This window comes from Pleurodeles waltl, chromosome 2_1 (assembly GCF_031143425.1).
Source record: "Pleurodeles waltl isolate 20211129_DDA chromosome 2_1, aPleWal1.hap1.20221129, whole genome shotgun sequence".
Classification (NCBI taxonomy): domain Eukaryota; kingdom Metazoa; phylum Chordata; class Amphibia; order Caudata; family Salamandridae; genus Pleurodeles; species Pleurodeles waltl.
Genome location: NC_090438.1, coordinates 86236726 through 86254398, shown reverse-complemented (window position 1 = coordinate 86254398; position 17673 = coordinate 86236726). Strand labels below are relative to the sequence as shown.

General features: G+C 44.3%; 1 protein-coding gene across 1 annotated transcript in view; it reads right to left on the bottom strand.

Annotated features, from left to right (window-relative positions):
• The window catches only part of ST3GAL4 (ST3 beta-galactoside alpha-2,3-sialyltransferase 4), a 428798-nt gene that overhangs the window by 183355 nt on the left and 227770 nt on the right, over positions 1-17673 (bottom strand). The window contains exon 3 of the mRNA XM_069210383.1: positions 1757-1966. Coding sequence (XP_069066484.1) covers positions 1757-1931 — 175 coding nt within the window. The 5' untranslated portion in view covers positions 1932-1966. The remainder of the gene's footprint in view (positions 1-1756; positions 1967-17673) is intronic.

Below are 17673 nucleotides of genomic sequence, written 5' to 3'. Positions count from 1 at the left end.
GCAGGCTTTGGAGTGTCCTTGCAAAGAAAGGTGGCTATATTGGTCACTGATTTGTTTTTGTTTTGTTTTTGAATGTCAGAAATGTATATTTGTGAATGTTGAGATGTTATATTGGTTTCACTGGTAATAATAAATAATTGAAATGGGTATATATTTTTTTTTGTTAAGTTGCCTAATAATTATGCACAGTAATAGTCACCTGCACACACAGATATCCCCCTAACATAGCTAAAACTAAAAACAAACTAAAAACTACTTCCAAAAATATTCAGCTTTGATATTAATGAGTTTTTTGGGTTCATTGAGAACATGGTTGTTGTTCAATAATAAAATTAATCCTCAAAAATACAACTTGCCTAATAATTCTGCACTCCCTGTATGTACATTGTCTATATGTGAATATGCAAGGCACATGGAAGTGAAGTCTAGAATGGTATATCTGTACAGACACAGACATTTTGGTCCTTAGTATTTAGGCAATAGTAGTTTTGTAGCATAATATTTCTGCCTTAGCTATTCTGACACACAACCCTCTTTCTCAGGCTTGGGACAATAAAACTGAAATCTGATAAAATATGTCCACCCCAATCCACTTTCCAGGCATTTTCCATTATATTTATTTACAAGGAAAGCAGATTATGGCTGTGTATAAGTGGTGCACACTTCCAAAATATATGCTATAAGTTGGATCCAAAGTATTTGATCATCAAATTCCAAATAATGTTCAAAAGAGTGCCCAAGCGGTGCTACAACCAGCCACAGGGTGTGATAGCTGTGAGCCCAAAAGAGTCCACAGTTGTTTGGATAATAGAAGAAGAACCACGGCACATCGCAGATTCAAAGTGGTATCTTTTATTCCTCCATGATAGGTCTGATAAACAGTCAACCAAACATGTTCCCAGCAAACAGGTAGCTGAGAAATATGTTATAAAGCCAAGACAGCTCTTGTGTTCACAAACATCAACAGCCGATACGCGTTTAGTCAGAAATGACTTTTTCAAGGCTATAATGTGTAGATAGAATGAATCATATTCTGAAGTTAAGAGGAAAAATGTCCAAAATAGACTTTCATCTCTGTCCTTATTTATTATACATTTAGTATAGTATAGCCAATATACTAACGCGGCACAGTCAAAAGCTATTTGCTACGAATCCAGGGACTTATCACGGTCCTTGGGAATTTTACCGACTAACACTTCGCCATACTCCTCAAGTCACTTGGAGTTATACAAATGTATAATAAATAAGGACAGAGATGAACGTCTATTTTGGACATTTTTCAGCTTAACTTCAGAATATGATTCATTCTATCTCGTATTATGGCCTTCAAAAAGTCATTTCTGATGAAACACGTGTCGGCTGTTGATGTTTGTGAACACAAGAACTGTCTTGGCTTGATGACATCTTTCTCAGCTACCTGTTTGCTGGGAACATGTTTGGTTGACTGTTTATCAGACCTATCATGGAGGAATAAAAGATACCACTCTGAATCTGCGATGTGCCGTGGTTCTTCTTCTAGTTTTCATTATATTGTTACCATGTCTGATGTCCACAGTCGTACAACTTCTTTCGACAAGCAGATGTTCAATGCTCCTAAAAGCCCAGGCCCCTCCTTCGTCTGATTAAAATGTCGACATATGACTGGCAAAAATAGCAGGTGACTGTCAATTAAGACACAAGCAGCTGCATGGAGGGCTGATAAACTTATCAGTTCTCCACAAAACACAATCTCTTCCCCATAACGACAGACACATACCTCTTAGGCAGGACATGCTCAGGAGACCGACTTGCTTGCTGGCAGACTCACAGCTGTGAAAGATCTGGGAACGGAGATCAGGGGCCGGCGTGAAGGTCTTTTGCAGTTGATCAATTAGCCAGTAGACTAGCCAAAGTAGATATTCAACCAGAGAGGTAAGGCTGTGTCCAAACATTACAAAAAGTTCTTTCGTGAAAGTATTCTGGATTCCTGCAAAGGCGAAAAGGTATAAATGTAAGATAATGGAAAAGAATGGACTACATTAAGCATACCTATTTGGGAGAGAGGTCTACCAAAAGGTTTTCATGGGCCTAGAGACAGAATACTAGATTGTTTGAATTTTCTATTTTCGGATTAACTTATATTGCAGTGCAGGTCTAAAGAATATCACCATGTTACAAAAAAGTTATATTTTATTTTTCATAGGCTCTCTTTCATATGAATCGTGTCAAAGCTCCAACTTAATCGAGAGGTAGTTTGCAGATCCTTAAATTTACCTTCGTGCTAAACACAACTTTAGGTGGCATCCTCAATATTCTCACTTACTCATCAGTGAAAATCAAGTCCAGATTACCCATTAGCTCGGTATTGTGTCCATAAGAGACATTATAGCCCTTACTAGGAGTGCCAAGGATCTATGGGCCATTCCAACTTGCTCAATGTTTCAGGTCCTGGAATTACCAGGACTGCACACGCCAGACCTGGTAATTCTAGGCTTGAAGACACTGGACCCCAAAAGGCTGTAGGTGCTGTGGGCAGCTGCTGCAGCCCGTTTCCACCAACCACTTCTTCTCAACAGGAGGAGCTGCAAATGCTCTCCAAAGTTCTCCCCTCCCTGCACCACAAGCCAAACTACCCCTCCCTACTCCCACCCCATCAATTTACAACCTGCTCTTAGAAGGTGGCAAGTGGATAAGGATTTGAGTCTTTTATTTGCCTAGAATGGGTGAAAACAGGGAATTGAACCCAGTGTTCGAGTCTAAATTGTATTCCCCATTCTGTGAAAATCAACTTGTAATCCCTGAATGTTAGTGTGGGGATAATCAATGGAATTAGAGAATAAACACTCCCTGCCCACCCCACCTTCATGACTCCAAACTACAGAGAACGGTAAAAAGGACCAAAATGAGGGTAATATCCAATGCAAATTTCTCAGACGATGGGATCGATATCACGGTAACAAGGAGGTATAAGGACTGAGTAGCAGCCATTTTAAAAATAGTAGGATACGTGAGCTGCCGGGATGGGAAACTGAGATGATGTTAAACCACCTTTCTCTGTCATATTAAAATGGCAACCAGCAAATTGGGTTCATTATGGCTGCCTGTGATATTGACAACCAGCTTTCAAAATATATGACTTTATAGTGGTCATGAAATGCGTGTGCATATTTCAAAAGAATAGCTTTGCATGCCTTCACCCTTTGAGTAACTTTATTTTTTTTAAACTTCTGTTTATTTATTTTATCAAGAGCATTAACAACATGTAATCAATGAGCAAGGAACTACTTCTAAATAGCGTCCATTTCAACGATCATTCAAAAAGGTGGAAGTTCACCATATAAAGCATTATATATTGTTGCACCAATTACACTACAGCTCACAACTTACATGCTATAAGAGTCCCTTTAGATTTTCTCCTAATCCGACAAGTTCATGGTGATCTACTATTTGGAAGGATATACAGCCTAGTTAACGTTTCCATCCACTTTGCCACATCTTCTGTGAGTTTGTGGCCTTCATATGCTGCCCATCCCCTAGCGCCCAAACCAGAAAGTATTTTTTCCCAATCTAGCAATTTCTGGAAGTCTTGCTGTTGGAGTAACTTGTTTAACAGAGAGTACACGATGACCAATGCCCACAAGAGGCCATGGTCCAGCAACAGTAGCCACTTCTCGAGTGCAGGAATAGTACCGTGAACACAACGTATTACAGTATTAATTGCCATCAGCTGGTTGTTCTGGAGTCTGGCCACTCTTGCAAAAGAGTTTCTGCAATCTCCTTCACCTTATTAAAAGCTTGACTAAAAATAAAAACAGGCATTTGGAAAGCCAATAAACTGTAAAAAATCAATAGATTTTTCAAAGCCAGAGCTACTGACTGTCAAAGTCTTTCAGCCATGTTGTGTAGCAGCGTCATAGCACTTTTATCATTCAGCCATGCTGAGCAGCAAACATGACGCAATACAACATGGCTAAAAGTAACTGACAAAGCAAATAGCCCTTGCATTACCGAGACCTACTGGTTTTGCCAATGGCTGTTTTACTTTCAGTCACGCTGCTCTACAAAATAGCAAAAAAAAAAAACTGGTAAGCTTAGGTAACAAACGTCTATTTCAATATAATTAATAGGTGCCAGGACTGTTGTTGAAAATAGTCGAACGCTTCTCATTTTATCGACATCTGAGAGTTAAAAGGCGGACTTCCCCAGTCAAGATCTGAACACTTGACTTGCAGATCCCACCAAATGTCAGCAGCGAGTTTCGAACCGACTGAGACAATGTACGTTTGGGATTTTAATAACATTTCAATACATTGGTGTGGGAAACACTTTCTTGTGGGATTCTATTGATGAATTGTTTGCAGGTAAACGTATGTGTTACTCATCAAGGGCAGGCTTGCACGAGAAAACTCTTAGCACAATATTTTTCCCGACAATAATCAACCTACATTTGATGAAAAGATGAAAAAAATATAAAATGATGGATTTTCAATTAATGATTAATACTGTATAGATGTTGTCTATCTGTAAATTAGTTTAGAAGATAAATCCTGTTTACAGTGCACTTCACAAAAAACATAAGCTGGACAGTTAGTAGGGCAAGAGGAGTGACTGCAGGGTAAGTGATGTGACCATGAGAGTCTGGGTGTGGGTAAAAGTGCAGTGAGTAATGAATACACGGTGAGTGATGTGACCATGAGAGTCTGGGTGTGGGTAAAAGTGCAGTGTGAGTAATGAATACACGGTGAGTGATGTGCTTGCTTGAGTGAGCTTGCAGAGTGAGCAGTGAGTGTGACAGCTAAGCAGTGTCAAATGAGTGCAGGGTGAGCAGTGTACTCGTGTGACTGTTGGGTGAGTGCATGCTGAGTGGTGTGCAGGGGTGGCTCCTCCATGACCCACCAGCAGCAACTGATGCGAATCCTTTCACAAGGAAGGGATAATAAACTCTGTTTATTATCCCTTCCTTGTTAAAAGGGAGGGCCACAGGCTGTAGCGAACAGAGGGGAGTGCTCTGTGCACTCCCCCCAGAGCGCATGTATTTTTGCCCGGCCCGAGACGGCTGGCCAAACACACATGCGCCCAGGGCTCTCTGCAGCCCAGCAACACAGTTGCTGAGCAGGAGAGCCTGCACAGACTCCCAGTCTGCCTGCGTCAGGATTGGCCGCAGTGCAGGCTGAGAGCCTGTGCCTACAGAAAGAGGTGAGGAGCTGCGCGGTTCTGCAGGCGGCGGAGGCCCAGGTAATTTTTTTTTTTTTACATTTTATTAATATTTCCCCTCCCATCCCCCACGCGTGCCGCCCCGCCCCCTCTAACACCGTGAGCTGCAACTGGTGGTGTGAGTACAGAGTAAGAGGAGGATGAGTGGTGTGGGTGCAGGGTAACAGTGTGAGAGCCCGGTGAGCAGTGTGAGTGCAGGGTGAGTGAGAAGGGTGAACGGTGAAAAGGAGAAGTGAATTGTCTGAAGGCAGGATGCATTCCCAGACACTCGGAGTAACTCAGCATGTTATTGACTCCTGGCAAGTAGGGTATCAAATACAAATTAAACTACTGCTATTGTGGCATCATTCAGGGATGAAGGGAATAAATGATTTCTTGATTCCGCTAAAAACTTTTAATCTTGTGATTGAGTTGCTATCTGACCGGATTTCTAACAGCACTACCTGTATTTTAATGTCCGACCAGTCGAAAAATAAGCAATATCACATAAAGCCAGTATTTTTAGCCTTTATATGTACATACTTCAAAGAGTAGATATACATAGAAAGCACTTTTAAATGTGTTCTAGAGCTGGATTAGTGATCCATGATTAATAATTAAAGAGAACAATGACCAGAGCAGCTGGAATTATAAAATTGTGTGTGCGACGATTTTCGCATAGTTATAGTTTGACACATAATGCTTCATCTGCCGTATAAACTGCAGATTTCAACAAAAATAATTGTTTCTAGCTCAAATGGTTTAAAAGTTACTAAAAATGTAGCAACAGGTGTTGCACTGTGGAAGGCCCTTTGCAAAGCAGGACTGGTTCTAAATTGAGGTGGGGGGGGGGACAAATGTTTCTTTTTACTAGTTTAAACAAATGTTTTACAAAATAGATGGAAAGTCTGGTAAAAAGTTACTATTGGGGCTAAAGTTGCTGAAGTGAGAAGGGTTAGAGTTGGGCATTAGGTTAAAGTTTAGAGCCCGTACTACTAAGTAGACACTCAAGTGCTGGGCTCAGACATGTTTGGGATGACTGGTGACAAATAGAGCTGGAGCAGTGCTGTTTTAAAACCTTATACAGTGATAAGCTTGTACAGCTTTTGGCTGCAAATATATGATCATGTATTGGAATATTTAAGGCACAACAGAACATAACACAATTAGATATACAAAGCAATTAAAACATAACAGGGAACAACCGGGAAAACAGTCAAAAGGGAACATTATTCCACACAATTACCATGATACAATACAACATACGTAGCATTAATGCAACACAAATACATAACTGCACAAAAAACAAAACATCACCACCACAAAAAATCCAGAAAACAAAGATGAACATACATTCTTGTCACGTTGTGTCAATTTCCAGAGACCTACTTTCGTAATATGGTATATCAGACCATGTTCGAGGACCTAGAGGGTTGTCACTGGCCAATGGGTGCCGAGTGAAGCAGCTGAGATTGCTGGTGTCCATCCTACCATGACTGCAACTTCTCTGCACTTGACTCTCATGGTAACGAGTGCGAGCAGTCACTGGCTTCAGAGGGACAGGGTTCGGGGGTGGGGGGTCAAGAGCTCAGTACTTAACCCTCAAACAACAGACACTACAAAGTACTGTGCAGGACAGTGCTAAACCTTTGAGTAAAATAAAGCACTACAGTCACATAGTATTACTCAGTACTGCACAGTGCATTTAGGGAAATGTAGTATAGGTCTTGTCTGCGTATTGGAGCTACAGAGTCTCGAAGTGATCCCTGGTGTTAATCAAGGACATGAGCTGGCTAGGTACAGGTGTTGCTGTTCAACCACTCCTATATGTGAGTTAATATTTAAGTTTGCTTTTTCTTCAGTGCAATAATAGCACTGGAAAGGACTTTGTGTAGCAGGCTTCTGCACACTTCAGTCTTCTGTTCACATCTGTTCTGCAGCCCAGCAGTTATCTGCTTTTGGCAGATGGAGTCCTGGCAGGCTTGAGACAGAAACTACAGGAGGCCTCTCTGACAGAGACTTTAAAGCGGTTACAGCCATGGCTGTGGAGTTGATGGGAAATGGGAGACTTCTTAGATCCTGGGGTAGAGACTTCCTCTAATAGCTTAAAGTCTTTGGCAGTTCCTTTCGAGACCGTGGACTAGGAGGGATGCTAGTTCGCCAGGTGCGGTCTTTGGGCTGCTCTACACAGACGTCAGATGTTTTTGCCAGTTGTGATCTCCAGGCCGCTCAGGGTGCACACCTCAGTGGTGCAGGGGCACTTTAGTGCCGCTGTCACAGGAGTCAGTCTTTCATCAGCAGCACCCTGTCTAATTCGCCCAGTGGTTGCTTTTTGTAGAAGGCTTAATGTGTTTCATGATGAGAACTTTGAAGGAGACTGGAAGACCCCCCTCCACATATGGGTCACTTCTGACATGCTCCCAGGCAGTGTTTATTATGTTTACTTTTCCACACCAGAACATGCTGGGATTCTCAGTGTGGATTGTGTCCCCTCAAGGGCTTAGCACGCTGCTCACCGCTCTCAGCAGATAGGTGGCTTCTACGCAGACCCTTAGCTCCTCCAGCAGAAATGTCTGACTAAGTGATTACTCCTCCCCTCTGGGTGACTGGTGGTCGGGCTACTGCAGAAATGGGCACACAGAATTCATTCAAGTACTCTGTGGTACATTCCCTTCCTTGGTCTTAAAGGATTTGGAACTGGAGCAAAGTGGGATGGTTTGGATCCCACTTGTATATACATCCTCTAGCCATATAATGTAGCTACACTCTAAAGTCTATGAACTGGTTTGGATTTGTTCTCTTTCAAAGGTTGTCTTCCAGCTGTACTCAACGCACAGCCGCTCTGCAAAGTGATGCCTCTCACAACAAGTAGCAAAGGTGCTGGTGCCAAGCAGGAATATCCAAAACATGAACACAAAGTGTGAGGTCTCTGCATATGACTGTCCTCAACCTTCCTGAAGCAGCAGCGATAGAAAAAAAAAAAAAAAAAGGGCAGAACCTGCCTATAAACGTGGTCAACATGAACAACAAAAAGATACACCCATCTCATCTGGCAGTGATCAGGAGTAACTAATCAGAAGTCCTTTTAAAATATGGCCCTTGTATAATTTCTAAAAGGGTTCCCTGTCTCCATCCTCTTCACTTCAGTGTTTGGATCTCCACCTTCCAGCAACAGGAATGTAAGCAGTACATTTACACTCTCTGGAAGAAACTGTCCTCATCCTTCATTTTGAGTGATGGTAAACCAGAGGCATCCAAAACAATTCCTCCTAGTACTCAGACTCACATAAGCATAGCCCTATTATCTTATGTGCTACACATTCATTGCGTGTGCACGCAGACACACTTGATATGCACACACGGTGCCTGCACCAGGTTTTGGTTTTCATATCACAGCAGAACTTCAAAAGTAAGGAACACACACACATTGACACAGGAAAATGGTCTGGCAACAGTAGAAATTAAAAAATACAGCACACTGCCACCAGTACATAACGTGATACACTGAGTGAATGACCAGTGGTTCACTGATTACTATGAGAGCATGATTGGTACACTCCTCCTGGTCAGCGGCAGGCATTGCCACTTAGCACAAGCTAGGTTAGCATGATGCCAGTTCTGTTAGTATCTTATGACACACGTGTTAGAAACATTTCTTTTTTGTCAATGTCTGTAAATTATGCAGAAAATGGTGCAGTATTTGACATGGGATGGTAAATCCATAATTACATGGACAATACCACAGCTCCGGAATCACATAATTTCAGTTGTTTTGCCCAGATGATTTAGCTCCGGCCTCCCCCATAACCACAGAAAGATATGGAGTTATTGTATGGAACATTTCAATACTGCATCATAGTAGGGATCACCCTGGGTAGGACTACCTTCAAATAAAGGATAGCGAACAGCCGCAACACGTGAACAGCTTTGTGGGGGGGAAACGCCACATGGTTAGGAGCATTTCTCTTGCTGACCTGATGTGTCAAAGCGTTTGTAGTAGACAGAAGTTCAAAGCAGGAAGGCTTATGAAGCAAACTGGAAGTGCGTATACTTTAGTAGTAAAATGAAAAGAGCCTGCCAACCAGCAACCACCAAACTCCAGATTTCAACTGTCACCTCGAGGATTAGGTGGTGGAATTGCAACGTCGGAGCTAGCTAGCCATGATCCACAATACAAATGCCTCGTGAAAATCAGGTAAGAATGCATGCTACAAAAAAGTGATAAAAAGAAAAACCAAAGAATACATTATGCACACATCCGTACACGAGGAGAAGGACACCGCACCTTTCCGCCTTAAATAAAAAAAAAAAATTGTTATGCATCTTGTCACATATAATTATGTAAATAAACAGATTCCTTAGGCTAGCGAAAACGCCTTGTCTGATTCAACATTTATTCAGCAACACCCCCACAGCGGAAACCGGTCCCAAACCATCAGCCTCACACACCTTCAACAGCAGTGACATCTACCAAGCTACTTTTCGGCTGGTTACAACTGGCAGTCGGTGGAAGTAAATTTGTGACTTTTCCAGCATTTTCTTTCGCATTATCATTCTGCACACTAGCCGCATCACTCAGCAACGTCAAGCAAACGTCCCCCCACCAAAAAAAAAAAACAAAAAAAATTGTAAATGGAACAGCACAAATGAAGGCTTCTCACCAACAATCTCTGGAGAAAACTGCAAAAAACGTTTACCTGATGTTAATGTTACTTGATTACGTTCTTTAGAAAATATTCACCATCACCAAATTGCGCAAAGCCTACAGCTGACCGTCTGCCAATTTTATGGAACTGCATGCCGCCCAGCAGGGCCCATCAAAAACTCGAGCACCAGCATCAGTTTTACCAGTCCACCAAAAGCCAAGATCAGTTCTTCTGTCCATGAAAAACCAACATCAGTTCCCTTTCAGTCAGTTTTTGGGGTCATGACACTGCTTCATTTTGGCTTGACGCTCTACCATTCTTCGTCTTAATCTTCTTTAAAACAACATTATTCCCTCTCCATAGCAGTATTAAGTTGGGCCCTTACAAAACTATATAACGGTGTAAGAGGGGTGTGTGGTCTAGGAGGGGACGGGGCCTTGTCCTTGTGCCAAGAGCAACCTGACAGGAACTCTTCCTCCTCCCCCATCAAAAAAAATCAAAACTGTGCTGTGGCTGCTGCCGATGTGCTGGAGTGTTTTTATACACCTTAATTGACATGGGCAGCTGGAAGGCCACTTTGTGCAATGTTTTTCAGTCCATCTTTCCTGCTACAATATGATATTGGCTACCTGTCTGAAAGGAGCTGTCTCACCCTATACCTCCCTCAATCTATCCTCTATCTCCACATTCTGACTCATCCCAAACCTGATTCTACTAGTACAATCTTCAAAATAATCCTTTCCAGACTCTTCCCTATATCCCTCCTGGCTCACACTGAGCCTCAGTTTACTACTATGATCTCCCAAACAACCCTATTAAATTCTTCCCTCATATATTTCTCCTTGGACTCATCCCAAACCTCATTTTACATCTATGATCTCCCTAATCCTTTTCTACAGGCTCTTCCCTTCTCCATCTCCTTTTACTCATCCACACCTCATCTTACTACTATAATCTCCCAATTAACACTTTCTAGATTCTTACCTCTTCTATCCCTCTATTAGTCCAACTATTCTCCATAGTCCAAATAACAGACTGACATGTCCACTGCTCAAATCAACTCATATTTCCCTATACTAATCCACTAATCCTTTTGGTTCCGGAGCAGAGTGCCGAAAAGCACTTTGACGCCACATCAGGGGTTGTAACCACCATATAAATACAATACAATACACAGTGGCACCATGTAATTTGGCAGGTTTTGCCTTCAACTTCTCCAAAATCAATCCAACACCACCACTGTCTGTGACCTTCTAAAGCAAACATTTTGGTTAGAAACGCCACTTCACCCACTGCATTCGTGAATTCAACAAAGAATAGTACACTTTTTTCGAAAAATAATTCACCAAAACAATCACTCAATGCATGTTCGGAGGTAAGGTGAACAAAGATCCAGCAAACTCTAAAGCCACTTTGCCCCAAACATGCTCCAGAAACTGTTCTGGCAAAGAAGATGTGTCACTCACCTTCCAGGTTTTCAATGCCAGTACCTAGGCCAACAATTACTTGATATGATCAAAGCCTTTGCACTCCCTTGTTCCAAATGCATTTTCTTTAACAGGCCTTTGAAAGGTTCCATACGCGATGTATATCCTTTGGCAAACTTAAAATAACTTTTTAGTGGCGGCTGGTGCATGGGGGCCCTGCAGCGCTGCCCCACCAGCTCAAACACCCATTAAGAGAAAAGTTGCTATTCAGAACCACAGCAACAGTAAGGAACACAGCGAAGCTGACAGATCAGTCACTACTTAGAGTGCTTCCATTTCCATGGTCTATGTGCTGACAGTGCAACATGGGGCATCAGCGGAGCTATGTGGATGGTGTGTCAGAGAGGCGCTTTACGTTTCAGCTCCCTTCACACATTCAAGGCCGTAGACATGCTGCGCATGCTCAAATCAGCGCAACATCTCTGAAGATGGGAGTACGCTTGGAGGGTGACACTTGTCACTCAACACCCTTTCAGAAAACAGGGCAGACCTGGGTGAAGTAGTGTCAGACACTATCCCATCCCGGGCTTCTGATTGGGCTTTGAGTGAGAGAGCCAGCCAGACGATAAAAAGTAATATCCATTGAATAGTACGTTCAGTCGCTATACACAGGGCAATAGCTGTAAAGGAACAGTAAACACAGTATCATCCAAACGCTACTTGCACTTTGGGTAATCTAATTTTCTGCTAGTGAAACATTCTTTCCTGATGCATTTATTTACTCATCAGACCTTTATTACAATGAAGGTGGTCATTTAGTGTTCACACCTGATATACACCAGAGGGCAGAGCGTTCAGGCGAAAACAGCTATACAGGCGGGGAAGAAAAGCAGCAGTAGTGTGTTGTCCGCCTACAATATTTTCTTCATCTATCACCAAACTGCTAATTGTAGTCTAACTTGTATATAGGGCTTCAAACACCCGAAACTCCAAGAGGTGCTCCTTGATCAGTTGTTGTCTGATATTTCAGAGCGAGTTTCTGGCTGGTGGGTGATCATGGTAAACTGCAGACTCCCCAACATTGGAAAGGAGAAACCGCAAAGAATCACTAATTGGGAAAAAAATCAGAGTACGAAAAGTGGGTGCTCTACAACTTCAGCCACTCAAAGAACTACACTTAGCTCAACTTATCCCTCCTATTCCTCACGCCTTGCTTCTATGCAACAGACCGTGTATTCCCCCCCCCCCCCATTTCTCACACCTTGTTTCTATGCAACAGACCGTGGATCCCCCAAATTCCTCACGCCTTGTTTCTATGCAACAGACCGTGTATCCCCCCCCCCCCCCCCCCCCACATTTCTCACACCTTGTTTCTATGCAACAGACCGTGGATCCCCCCATTCCTCACGCCTTGTTTCAATGCAACAAACCGTGTATCCTCCCTATTCCCCACGCCTTGTTTCAACGCAACAGACCGTGGATCCCCCAAATTCCTCACGCCTTGTTTCTATGCAACCGTTTGTATGCGAATAAAACACATTTCCAGTCCGACAGTAGGCCCATGGCAGGCTTACAGCATAGAAGCTTTCCGCATTTTGTGCTGCAGGATTCAGAAAGTAGATTTTGAAAATCATGACTGCAATGAATGTGATTTTTGTGTGGCGAGGCTTTCGACCCCAAAGATTGATGACAAACACACTAAATGCCACTGAGCAACTGCTTTGGGCACCTGGAGTAATTGATCATTTTGGTCAGAGACCTGGTGCCTTAGGCTGCAGGGCCAACAACACAACTGAATTGTGAATTCTATTTATTTTTGTAACTATCATCAGGGAGCCTGATGCTGCTGCTCTGTGAAGCTTCTTGCGTGCTGAGGACTTGCTTCACTCCAGAGCGCCAACGCCCATACTCATTTCAATCTGAGCAGCTGCAGATAAAAATAAATACAAATAATAATAAACTGTAGGAGCCACTTCTAATGGATTACAAATTACGTGGCAGGCTTGGCAAAATTATGCAGCAAGAAAAATAAAATTATGCGGTGTAATGCAGCACATTTTGTGGCAGTGTTGCTTTATTATTTTACACTTTTTTAAATACATATGGTAACATTGTCCTGGCTTTTAGTGGCCTTTCTGCCCCCACACCAACCCCCAAATCATCCAAATCAGAGGGGCTGGCTGACAATGACCACTTAGTTGGGGTTGACAGGAGTATTTTGCCATACTTTGGGGGTACCACCACTTCTAGCCATCCCTGGGGGTTTCTTGCTGGATCCCTGCTTTGGGACTGCCCCCTGAAGTGATCGGCAAGCAGGGATCCACTAGGGAGAGGTCACATTGGAATGGGGACATTCCCCACTTTCAAATGGTACCACTCCACTGATTGGTGGTCAGAGGTTTGAGATGTGCCCCTCAGCACCAATTACAGTTAAAGTAACCGGAACCTAAAGACAATTTCACTCACTATGACAGATGGCACGCTGCTTGTTGGAATGCAGCTCTAGATTTGAAAGCTAGCAGAAAATTATTCCTGTGCGAGCACCAGAACGATTGTATGCCTTGAGGGCGAGACATTCACGCCCTACGAAGTAGTGAGCCAGTGGAGAGGTTGTGAACCTGTCATCTTCTACACTATAAGAGTTAAATGCCTACAGTTGAAAGATATAGCAAGAAGGCTCATTCAATTTGCTAAAACAGAACATGGCTCACCAGCAGGCAGTTGCAGTGTTTAGACAGTAGACTAGGGCCAGGGTGCAGGACCGAGTAGTAGTGGAGGAACGTTATGAGGGAGTGCCAACCCATGAGTTTTTTACAGGAATATGGCAAAAAAAGCATCTCCAGTAATCCACAAACATTTCACAGCGGGTCTACTTAAGCGTGTCCATACGTTTAAAATGTCACTACACAGCAAGCTGTACAAAGACCAAAGTGGGTAGTCACACAACAAGGATTCACACGCCCCTTCAAACGATAGTTGACAATGGCATGGGATCCAAATAAAACCCAATTCACTCCCAGCAACGCAGCTAAATCAAAGATTGGGAGGTAGGAGGGATAGGAGCTGCTGTGGTAGACCCAGGATACCATGATGTGGCGCTCATCCGCCCAGCCTTAACCCCACTCAAATGTCAACGCAGACTATACTTTCCAGCTGCAATGGGAAGGAAGTAGCCTAGAAGCAGCAAAAAAAAAGGCTACGACACACACGTTTTACTACCTGGGGTGAAATCGGTCCATAGTAGCTCCAGGGAATGCAACAGCGTGCATATCTATGGGCCACTTTTGAACAGTCTGCAAAGCTGGAGAGGAGCAACTCCTGCCATTCCACCTCACTTATGGTGCTGGTAGTCACTGGCAGGAGCAGGCTCAGTGAATGGAGAAACAGTGTTATTGGAGCGGAGAGTGCATTGTTTTTCTAGTCAAAGTGGTGCAGTTTCCTGATAGTCACCAGTGTTCAAATGAATAATCAATCAACCAGGATTTGTACAGCGCACTAGCCCCCCATAAGGGTATCCAGGCGCTGTGATCCACACATTTCCAGATGCATCAGTTGAAAAGCCAGGTCTTGGGTCCCCTTCTAAACTTCTAAAGAGAGGGTGAAAACAGGAAGTGGAGGGGGACCCTGTTCCATGATTTTGCGGCATTATAGGAAAAGAGCCGTCCACCGTTGCTGTTTCAGTGGATGCAGGGGGGTGGGAGGATGGACAAAGAGGGTGGAGGAAAGATTTGACCGTCTGGAGGGTTGGTGGAAGCTCAGGAGGTGGTTGATGTATGCTGGTCCAGTTGTGCAGGACCTTACAGGCATGAGTCAGAATCTCAAATTGACATCTCTTGTGGAAGGGTGAGCCAGTGGAGTTTTCTCAGGTGAGGGGTGATATGGGTGCACCTGGGGAGATCGAGTATGAGTCTAGCCACTGTGTTCTGGATGGTCTGCAGCCTCTGGGGGAGCTGTGAGGTAATTCCTGCGTATAGTGCATTGTGTAGTCCGAGCAGATGGTGACAAGGTCTTGAGGGAAAAGTGCATCTGGTGGAGATGGGGAGCCATTTGAAGCTCTTTAGGAGCATGCACAAGTTAAGGAAGCAGGCGGAACCTTGAGGGACTCCACATCCGAGGTGGAAGATGGAAGACAGACTCTGTTCAACCGGTAAGAAAGAAAGCAATCCATTTGAGGGCATCCTTCTGGATTCCAATCTAATGTAGCCTCTTGATCAGGGTGTGGTGGAACATTGCCGAAAGCCACTGAGAGGTCGAGGAGGATCAGGGCCATCACTTCTTCCCTGTCAAGAAGGGTTCTGATGTAATTGGTGGCTATGATCAAGGCAGTTTCGGTGCTGTGGTTTATGCCGGATCCAGATTGGAATGCATTCAGAAGATCGCTGTTCTCAAGGTATTCCATGAGTTGGTGGTTGAGGGCCTTTCTGAGAAAGTCTATGAGGTCGAGAAAGCTGAGTGTGTTGGCTGCGGCAGGTTAGGGTTAGAGGTTTTTGTAGATGGTGGATATCTTGTCATAGAAAACGTCTGCCAAGGAGACAGAGTTCTTGGTAGGAGATGATGTGTTTTCAGTGGCTGAGGGGATGGAAAACTCCCTAACAATGCTAAAGAGTTCTTTTTGGTGGAGCTGGCTTCGATGGGGTTGGCTAAATCCTTCCTTCTCGTTTCTTTTAGGAGTAGGTGATACTGGTTGAGAGAAGTCTTGTAGGTGGTCCGATTGGTGGGCTCCTTGGAGGTGCGCCTTTTACTTTCCAGTTGATTGCACTTGATTGTTCGCTTGTTTGAAGGGCCTTTTGGGTTTGGTGGATTTGATGGGGGTGGGAAATCCAGGTGGTGAAGTTTTTGACTGCACGTTCAAAGTTGGTAGAGGTGTCAGGCCAGGAAGTGTTGAAGGTGTCAGTCCATTGGCTTTCAGATACTTTGTTCCAGCTGCGGTTAGAGATGCTGGGCGGCCTTTTGGCATTGCTAAAGGCTACTTTGAGGGTGAAGTGGACGATTGTGTGGTCTGTCCAGGTGAGTTTCGTGGAGTGGCTGTACTTGACACTGTTGCTGGCCATTAAAATGGAGGTCTCTGAGGAAGATGTAGTGTTCAGTATCAGTGGCTGGGGTGGGGATGGGGTGGAATGAATTCAGAGATGGTGTTGCAGAAGAGACGGCGTTATCCTGGAGGTCTGTGGACAAAGGTGCCTCGGATGGTGGTTTTGCCATCTATTCTAAGTTGGCAGTTGAGGTGTTCCATGATCAGTCTGGTGTCATCCGCAGCAGTGGTGCTATCTTGTAGCCAAGGGCATGGCTGCGGTGATCTCTGGTGCGGATGCAGGGTTGAGCCAGGTCTCAGTGAGGAAGACGACGCTGGGGGTGAGGGAGGCAATGGTGTCCCAGATTTTGTGGCATGTTTGCAGAGTGAGTAGGCATTGGGCAGGAGGTAGTGGAGTTGATTAGAAGCAGTCATGGTTGGCAAGGGGACAGTGGTTGTGCATGCAGGTGTTTCTGCACTGCAGGAGAAGCAGCAAGTGAAGGGTCCTGCTATTGAGGGAGGAGTGATGTGGCAGCAGTTCTTGTTGCGAAGACTGGAGTCCAAGGCTAAGGGCTCTGCGCTGGAGTAGGAGCAGGTGACGGGAGAACCAGGGTTTGTGGTGCTGGGTGCAGATGGGCTTGCCTTTGGCACACTAGTGGTGCGCTGTCTGTGCTGCAGCCTCCATTAAGCAGGTACTGGGTGGAAGGAGGGGTCTGGGAGGCGGGCAGCAGCAGCGGCACAGAAGTAGCAAATAGAGGCACAGACTGTTGAAATAAAACAAATAGGGCAAAAGAGAGCAGCAAGCTAAAGAGAAAAGAGGCATAAACTGGTGGAATAAGGCAAAAAGAGGCACAGACTGGTGAAATAAAGCAAATAAGACAAAAGAGACGGGCTAGCAAAAGAGAAAAACTTATGAAATAAGGCAAAGACTGGTGAAATAGGTAGAAGAGAGGTAAAGAGGCAAGTGAAGGCAAAAGGAGTGAGCTGGCAGAGGTGGACAAAACCCAGGGGAGAGCTGGCACGGTGACCTGCTCAATAGGGTCTCGCAGTGGCCTCCATTAAGTAGCTTCTGGGTGAAGAAAGCGGCTCTGGGAGGCAGGGAGTGGCAGGAGAGAATGGCGGAAAAAGGGCTGCTGCAGGGGCAATGAAGCAGCAACTAGAGGCACAGACTGGTGAAATAAAGCAAATAGGGCAAAGGATGCATGGACTGGTGAAATAGAAAGAAGAGAAAGGTGTATTCGTGTGTGATTGTTGAAGTGAGTGAATGTTGGTATGTTTGTGTGAATGTTGGTGCGAGTGAATAAGTGCATGTGTATGTAAGTGTTGGTGAATGAGTGTATGCATGTATGCAGGGAGGGTGGTGCTGTCATGGAAGGGGGGGTGGGTTTGGTCATGTAAGTGAAGGGGGGATTTGGGG